At 34.7% G+C, this 9,063-nt stretch overlaps 1 protein-coding gene across 1 annotated transcript; it reads right to left on the reverse strand.

Annotated features, from left to right (window-relative positions):
* Positions 1 to 153: 153 nt before the first annotated feature.
* Positions 154 to 5,242, reverse strand: LOC143346049 (uncharacterized). The gene is made up of 5 exons (XM_076773789.1): positions 5,069 to 5,242; positions 2,891 to 3,091; positions 1,103 to 1,321; positions 663 to 872; positions 154 to 273 (listed from the first exon to the last, which is right to left on the reverse strand). The coding sequence occupies exons 1-5, from the start codon at positions 5,240 to 5,242 to the stop codon at positions 154 to 156; spliced, it is 924 nt and encodes a 307-aa protein (XP_076629904.1).
* Positions 5,243 to 9,063: the final 3,821 nt, after the last annotated feature.

The following is a 9,063-nucleotide window of genomic DNA, read 5'->3' on the forward strand; positions in this document are numbered from 1 at the left end:
TATTAACATTGGTAATATTGATTCTTGCACGGAAGTGTTTCACAATGAACACGTATGATCTATGGATCATTTTGCGGTCGGTAACATGGATTTTGCCTATTTCTTGTCACGTTCGCGCGATTAATCAAAAAGCGTTTTATTTCATAAAAAGAATTACATTACATGAATCACTTGAAATTCGTGTACGGGCCTTTTCGTTATGTATTCGTGTCTTATGTAATTGTAACAGTCAACGAAGCAACAATATAAAATAACAGGCTCTTCGTCGACACTCTGAAAGTAGTAATACACTTTATATATTATTTTGTTCATCCTTGTATAATTTTGCATTCTAAAAATTACGAATAAAATGAGAGATATATTGATTGATGATAATTTTATGTAAATTTGAACGAACATGAGCAACAAATCTGTGAAAGAAATTTTTTGTGGTAAACGAATGAAATGGTATATGTACATTATAAACTTTACGAAAGTTGTTAATACGTTACAAATTATATATACATATGCTATAATTATTAATTGTAAATATTGAAGTATTTAGTAATATGAAAAGTAAGAGGTGCAATTAAGATTTCTATCATAATCATTAAAATTACGATAGGAAATTTATTAATGACTAACATTTAAAATATTGAATGTACTTGTGGTCTCTAACTTACAATATTAATTGTCTGTGATATCGATGTTAAGGAAGGTAATTTTTCCAAAGTGGGAATCGAATCCAGTTCTCTGGTTTCCTTTTTCCCTTTACTTTCACGCTTGCTGACCTTTTCTCGCGATTCAAAGATCTCACTTGTGTCAGTGTCTGCACTAGAATCGGAAACTTGCAAATCATTAAATATATTGTTAGTGCTTTCTTCGTTTTTGCTCTGTAACAAAAATCAAAACTCATAAAAGATCGTTTTTGTTATTGATTTCTGAAGATTAGTTTAATGTCTTTTATACGAATAAAACAGATCGTTCATTGAAGTTTTTTTAGTCAGTCTTCGATGCTCGCGAGATAAAAGAGAGAGGTCAGCGAAGTCTTAGGAATTGTTACGCTGTTCAGCCAATTAATTTCATTAGGAATTATCTCCATCGATTATGTTTTTCGACATACCCAACGACAGTAGTCGAGTAGGATCCAACCTTGTATGAGGTATATAATCATGCAAAAAATTGACGTCAAACTCATAACGAAATTGTGGATGAAAACGGGATGTTTGAAGTGATCTTCATCACTGACTTCGTTGAGATCGATGTACATATCGACGTGCTTCATTTCCATAATTCCTGACAGTAGCATTAAAAAAGCCGCTGTGAAACATCCGATGAGGACCTGTACTGATTCATGGGGGGCGTTTCAATTAGTTGGATTAGGGAATTTTGGAATTATGAAAATAATTTCGTAATAAGTCTGTATAGAATATAAAATACTGTAACTTAAACATTGGGTTGCCCGGAAAGTAATTTCGTTTTTCTTCTTCGTGAAAAGGAACAATTTTCTTATAATATACAGGGTGTTCTAGATGCCAAAATAAAACGAAAATCAAGAATACTAATTTGTAGATTAGGGCTTCGTTAAAAAGTTATTAAACAATTTCAAATTATTCTGAAAAAATTATTTTTGGTTACGGGGGCCAATTACAATCATTTTTCGTGGATATACATAATTCGAAATCCTATCCACTTTCGAGAAAAGAATTCGAAAAGGTGTGAAATTTTTCGATAAAATTAAAAAATTTCAAATCGTTTTAAAAAAATTATTGTTGGTTGCAGGGGTGAATTACAATCATTTTTGGTCATTACACATACCCCCGAAATTCTACGCATTTTTGAGAAAAAAAATTACTCATCGAAAATCTAATGTGAGGGCAGAAATGCTTTCTGCATGTGTATCTTTAAAACGTTATAACTTCTGAACGGATTGGGGGATTTTAATGTTTAAAAAGGCAAACAACGCGTATTTAGATGAAGAATATGTAGAAATCGTAAAAATATTCGAAAAGTTGATCCTTGACCTCGTAAAATAAGAAAACCCCCATAGAAGTGATCCAATTTTCAAATGTCCATAACTCCTACTATAGCGAATATATTTCAATGAAACTTTTTTCTGGAGTAGTGCTAATGGATACCTACAAAAAAGTATTAGACAACTTTTCTGTAGGACATCAAACAAATTTATTAAAAATCAAAAACGAATTTTTAAGGAAAATCGACAGGGGGTAGGTGCCTAAATTTTTTGGCGAAAAAAAATTTTTCAAATCGTTCTGGAAAAATTATTTTCGGTTGCAGGAGTAACGTAAAGTCAGTGCAAAGACTAACTGTTAAAATCTGTTGTGTTTGAAGAGTGTTAAAATATTTTGAAAAGACGTTGGGTGTATACCACCCACGCTGCGGTTTAACTTTTTTCTCGTTGATGTTTTAGGGCTAAATACGTTGGAGAAAGTATTCTTGTCTAAGAGAGATGTGTTCTTATCTTATCACGCATAAAAAAACGTTTTAATGGCTACAAAATGAACATTTGTAGTGCCCCTCCTGCCTATGGGTGTGTCATTGCACGTGATTTTCGGTCTTCGCTCGAAATAGAAATCTCTATCGATCACGCTTCCAAGTGACCTAGCGTTCTTTGCTTTATCATTTCAAAATAGGAATACGTAATTGTGTACGAAGTTAAAGGAGATAAATTTCATCTGCCTTCTTTCCAAATTGTCGTAGTTCGATTCCGTGATTTTAACAATATATTAGGTAGAACTGTAGCAATAATTGTCAATGTGAATTGTCATTTTTAATGTCATATTATCGAGGAAAAATGTTTGAACTTTGAAAATTATTTCAAATTAGAATGCTTTTGACCCTTTTCGTAGAAATGGTATTAAATTCGACGATAGAAATGAAAAGTACTCACAATTTGGGGCCTCTTCATAAAGATCTTCGTGAAAAGCCACATAATCGCGAAGACGATGCTCGCAATCATACAAATTGGGTAGACGAAGAAAATTGGGTTTCTCTCTTCAGGCAATTGGGGAACGGATTCATCTTTCTCATGAAGATTCTTGTTCACGTAATGATGCACATGGTGAAATATTTCTATGGACAGGGCAATCATCTATACAAATTTCTTAAAATTATGAAACTATTTAACACTAGATTTACGGACTGAGCCAATTTGACTCATTTAGAATTTTGTTGCTATACAGGGTGTTCGGCCACCCCTGGGAAAAATTTTAATGGGGGACTCTAGAGGCCAAAATAAGACGAAATTCAAGAATATCAATTTCTTGACTGAGAATTTGTTAAAAAGTTATTAATAACTAAATTAAAAAATTTCAAATCGTTCTGGAAAAATTATTTTCGGTTGCGGGGGTCAATTACAATCATTTTTGGTCTTTACACATACCTCCAAAATCCAATCCACTTTCGAGAAAAAAAATCGGATAGGAGTTGAAATTTTTCGGCGAAAAAAAAATTTTTCAAATTATTTAAAAAAAATTATTTTCAGTTGCGGGGGTCAATTATAATCATTTTTGGTCTTTACACATACCCCCGAAATCCTACCCACTTTCTAGAAAAAAATTCGAGAAGGTGTGAAATTTTTCGACGAAAAAAAAATTTTTCAAATCGTTCTAAAAAAATTATTTTCGGTTGCGAAGATCAAGTACAATCATTTTTGGTGAATAGACATACCCCCAAAATCCTGCGCATTTTCGAGAAAAAAATTCAGTACTGGCGGAACTTGAAATGTTAATAACTTTTTAACGAAGCCTCCATCAACAAATTGGTATTCTTGATTTTCGTCTTACTTTGGCCTCTAGAATCTCCCATTAAAATTTTTCCCAGGGGTGGCCGAACACCATGTATATAAAAAACTTGAATATTATTTTTTAATAACATACAATTACGCGTAAACATTCATGTTCAATCTTGTCAATTTATTAGTTAGCTGGGGTCAAAAAGTGTCTTATTTACCCACCTTTTTCGTCATTCCGTTTAATACATCGCGTGTGAACTAATTACGTAGGGTTGCCATCTTGGAAAAAATCAGAAAAAATTTCTTTTGCTAAATGTATTTAAAAAACGCAGTGTATACGTAAGAAACGTTTTCAATGAAATTTTTAATAATAAATCTTTCATTTAAATTGATTTGGAACTATTTCTTTTTGCAAACAACTTGAATTTTGTTGTATCAAATTGGCTCATTTCAGTAAAAATAGGTATATAATCAACATCCGTAAATCTAGTGTTAAAGAAATAAAAATGGAAACGCATAAAGGTCAATAACAAATACTAGTAGTCAAAGATCAAAAGAAATAATTCATTTCTGTTTAGAAAGATGATAATTATTTCAGAACAGATTTACCAAAAAAACATCGCTAGAAGGACAATAATAGTAGCATGACTGATATAACAATCGTTTTGCTTAGCGTTCCTATTAAAAGGCGGACGAAAAATTGGAACAGACGTAATCGTGCACCGAAACGCAATCTTTTTCGAAGTCTTAAAGAGTTGCAAATTGATAAAGAAAAAAGAAATTACTCACTGACACGCGCGTTTACGTAATTCACTTGGATGCATGTCGAGATCTCGTGTCCGATTACATAATAAAAGCAACGGAACCCCTCGCGATTCTTAGACCGTCATTGAATCATCCGGGCAATATTTCGCTAAATTGCTCCGTAGAATTGGGTCACGGAACTGCAATCGCGAAGATATTAACGCGTGTCTCGGATTCACTTCCTGCTGGGACAACTGAACACTGTACGCACCGATCTAAATAATTCGCGAACACGCGGCTAGCGAAATTGGATCGGCGACAACGTTAACCGTCGCAAAGAAGGAAGGGACTGAGTCACCAAAACATATTTGCGTTATTGTGAGAAACGCGATCACGTTTCGTAAATATTTTCAAATTCCTCGCTCGTGTCGTTTCATCCAAGTTTCCGTGACACTCTTTTCTGTCACGAAATATCGTTCGTACAATGAAAATGAAACTGGTCGTTATTCGAATGAATTTTAGTAAAATTAAGGGTTACGCTACGGACAAAGAAACATAATAATTTGACATTGGTACTGTGTAATTCCTTACAAATTGAAAACAGTGTAAGCTGGCATGAACGACGTGGGACAGATTCGGGTTCCTCTGGAATTTTTCTTTACCACTGTGATAAATACTAGCAATTTTTGCTTTCTCACGAAGTTTTCTCAATTCAATATCGTCATTTTCGTTTACTGATTGCTCGCTGGATACTTGACTTGCCATCGGTCGTTCTTTTCGAAGATTGATTAAATTACCGTGACTGTCACAAATCTTTATCTGAATTTAATCAACAGCGAAGTGAAGTTATGAGGTCGCAAAATGTTAAACAAACGAATAGAGAAAGTGTCGGCAATTTGTTGCATCTATTTACAAACGTCACCCGTGACTGTAAAGTATAGTAAATTGTTTGATAACCTTACTGTACCGTGGTATTTTTATTAAGTATTAATTAGTCGTACAATTCTAAACCCTGTCGTTCGCAAAAATTGCATATTAAACAAAAGTTTAATTTTATACAGATAAACTTCGGGACAAAAAGATAGCACACTTCCAAATTATTGTAATTTCTGTTTATTAAACATTACAAATTCAGCTTTTTGTATGCATATATTTTCAGACTGCCTATTCTCAATATTGCACGTCTTTCGCGAGTACTTAAACTTCGTGGACGACCAGTAATTGACCCCCGCAACTAAAAATAACTTTTCCAAAACGATTTGAAATTTTTTTTTCCCATTGAAATATTTCACACCTTCTCGAATTTTTTTCTAGAAAGTGGGTAGGATTTCGGGGATATGTCTATTCACCAAAAATGATTGTAATTAAGTCCTGCAACTGAAAATAATTTTTCCAGAACGATTTGAAATTTTTGAATTTAATTGTTAATTACTTTTTAATGAAGTCTCAATCGAGAAATTGATATTCTTGATTTTCGTCTTATTTTGGCCTCTAGAATCTCCCATTAAAATTTTTCTCAGGGGTGGTCGAACACCCTGCATAAGCATGCCCATAGATGTGAACATATTAAAATATTCATTTCTTTCAGTTGATAATACCAAACGAGAAAAATTATAAGATGTGCTATCTTTTTGTCCTGGAGTCTACGCCAACTAATACTATAACCACTTGTATTACATTAATCATTCGTCGCGAAGTCATTTTATTCCGGTCATTCAACAGTAAAGCGACGTCGAAGTATCGAATATGGTAAAGGCGCGACAAGACACGTTTCTTCTAACAAAAATTTGTGTGCCTCGATTATTCGTGTTCATAGCAGCCGTTCTGTTTCTCATAATTACCTTTTCGTTATGCTCAGAATTAGGTCGCTGTTGCGATCACGGGTTCTCAGAAGGCTGAATGATATTTTAGAAATTTTCCAGTCGCGTCACCGTCGCCGCGCGATATATTTCGAAAGCGTCGAGACGATTAACGGAGGAACGAGAGCGACAACGAAAAGCGAAGCGCGACGAGACGGCCCTTTATGGGCCTTCTTCGAAGCAGAAATACTTTCCTTAATGAAAGCGAACGCCTTATGCCGCTTCGTAATAGGCATCAATCCATTCGAGTGCGTGGCTTGCGCAATGACCGCCACTGAAACTCGAACGAAGTCGCTCGTTTTTCCTTCCTCGACTGCCAAATGGCGGAAGAAAGTTTACCGAAAATTTTACAGGACCACGACGAATCGAATCGAGAACGTGGAAAACGCTTTCAGGGTTCGATTTGTTGCTTTTAAACGATATAAGTCTCGGCAAGACAATACGTATTAGTATACGAACATGATAGATGTGATCAGTACTTAAATTTCTGCGTTTTAACATAAACGTATATCCGATTTGATCTTGTTCTCGAGTTACAATGCGTTTTAGTAACTTGTATCGTTGATCTTATTTTTTGAAAGCTCGAACGAAAGGAGTTGTGTTCATCAGAAATATAATAATAAATTTTCACAAATCACGGACACCAATTCGGTGTAAATGCATGGGAAAGAATGACTGACAATAATTTAATCAGATCGGGTTTTCTTGGCGCGAGATTAACAGGTCAATCTTATGTCAATTTCTTGAGCGGTTAATTGAATGAACTAGTGGAAAAATTTCCACTCGACGTTTTACGTCGAATATGGTGCACGCCTGACAGTGCACTACCACATTTTAACCTGGTAGCCAGATAATTCTTAAACGAACAATAACGTTAATATACTTTGTATACAGGGTGTTCGGCCACACCTGGGAAAAATTTTAATGAGGGATTCTAGAGGCCAAAATAAGACGAAAATCAAGAATACCAATTTGTTGATGGAGGCTTTGTTAAAAAGGAATTAACAATTAAATTAAAAAATTACAAATCGTTTTGGAAAAATTATTTTCGGTTGCGGGGATCAATTACTTTCGAGAAAAAAATTCAATACTGGCGGAACTTCAAATGTTAATAACTCTTTAACAAAGCCTCCATCAACAAATTGGTATTCTTGATTTTCGTCTTATTTTGGCCTCTAGAATCCCCCATTAAAATTTTTCCCGGGGATGGCCAAACACTCTGTATAATAAACCTGTTAGACTGTGCATAATATTTCCGCGTGTTACGAAACAGTATATATCTGTATTTATTACTTTTTCACTTTGTAACATAGCATTTGATTGTTAATAAATACAGAATCCTTATGCAATGCCCGCAATATATGTGCATACTAGTGCCTGAAGAAAAAGTGTATTTTTTTAATTCGTTACAGCGCGGTTAGCCTTCCATCAGCTTCTAGGGTAAAAACGCATAGATTTACCGTAATTGTGGCTCATCAATGGCGCCACGGATCCTTTCTCCGCCATCTGGACAACCTTGATGCGATCCTATTCCATATAGAAAAATACGATTCGATTTTTCTGTTGGCATTTTCCAAGAGCAGAGTAATCCGGATTGTTGGCAGAGCTTTAGTAAAATTATATAAAAATTTTGACAAGCTTCAAAGTGGAAAAACAAAATAATTCGTAAGAAGTTCTAATTTACACTTGATTGCTTTCCAGTAATTTTTTTGATACTCGTGCAGTTTACTCTCACGTCGCTGTAACACTATTTTTTCAAACTCAACGTTAAATCTTGAATATTCATTAGATCGTGTTCAGTTTAAATAGATTATTCGCGAAAGGTAAAATTCTCTATCTTTGGAAAAGCCGTGCGTCGTTTGAGGTTTATCTTATTTTCTAATGACGTCATTCGGGAACAGTTGGGCCGAGAAAATCCCCCAAAAGTCTTCGAAATCGGACGCGCCTTGACGTGGGTCAGGAAAGAAAGAAACCCGCACGAAAGGGAGGAGAAAAAAACAGGTTCCTTGTGCCGAATTCCTCGCAAGATTAAATGTGTCGAGATCAAATATCTGCCGGGAATTTTGTACTCCCGAAAAAAGAACTTTTCTGGGAATCTCGGGAGGACCTTAGGGCACTAACTCCTGTTTACACAGCGCGAAACAGAATGATAGCACACCGCAAACAATTATTTACTTAAACGTTATTAACGATAGTAGACTCGTATAACGGATTTTCTAACAAGAGCGACGGAACATTGAATTTAAATAAAATGAATCGATTCATGAATCAGTAAGTTCTGTTTAAAAAAAAAAACAAATATCTAGATCGTGTTAAACAAAATTTTCCTGTACAATTTCTTTCTGTCGTCTACGATATTGATAGCAAAGATTATATGGAAATGATACAAATTAACGAATACTAAGAAAAACGAGAAATTATTGTGAAATATTTGGAAGAAAACGCGAGAGAAATGTTTTTCGAATATGGAGATTTCTACTTGTATTGTGTTCGAAAGAAATTCTTCACGTCTTTTCACGTCAGTGGGTTGAACCCTTGAGGATCGACGAAGTTTGCGTAATAAGTTATCCACCAACCCCTGTACCAACATCGAAGAATAGTAAAGGATTGTTTGTATTTCCCATCGAGGAACGTGTCTGTCAATAAAGAAACGTGCTTGGCATAGTGAAGGATAATTTCATGAAACTCAAAGACGTGCATTTAATAAAACATATTTGTGACGATAAA

This window comes from Colletes latitarsis, chromosome 10, assembly GCF_051014445.1.
Source record: "Colletes latitarsis isolate SP2378_abdomen chromosome 10, iyColLati1, whole genome shotgun sequence".
Lineage (NCBI taxonomy): Eukaryota > Metazoa > Arthropoda > Insecta > Hymenoptera > Colletidae > Colletes > Colletes latitarsis.

Bases quoted from the DNA above. Each gene is read 5' to 3' on its own strand.
- LOC143346049 (XM_076773789.1), bottom strand. From the start codon at position 5,242: ATGGCAAGTCAAGTATCCAGCGAGCAATCAGTAAACGAAAATGACGAT. The intron at 3,092-5,068 runs GTAAGGAATTAC...AAATTTGTATAG, and splicing joins GCTTACACTGTTTTCAATTT to ATGATTGCCCTGTCCATAGA. The intron at 1,322-2,890 runs GTGAGTACTTTT...GAATCAGTACAG, and splicing joins TTATGAAGAGGCCCCAAATT to GTCCTCATCGGATGTTTCAC.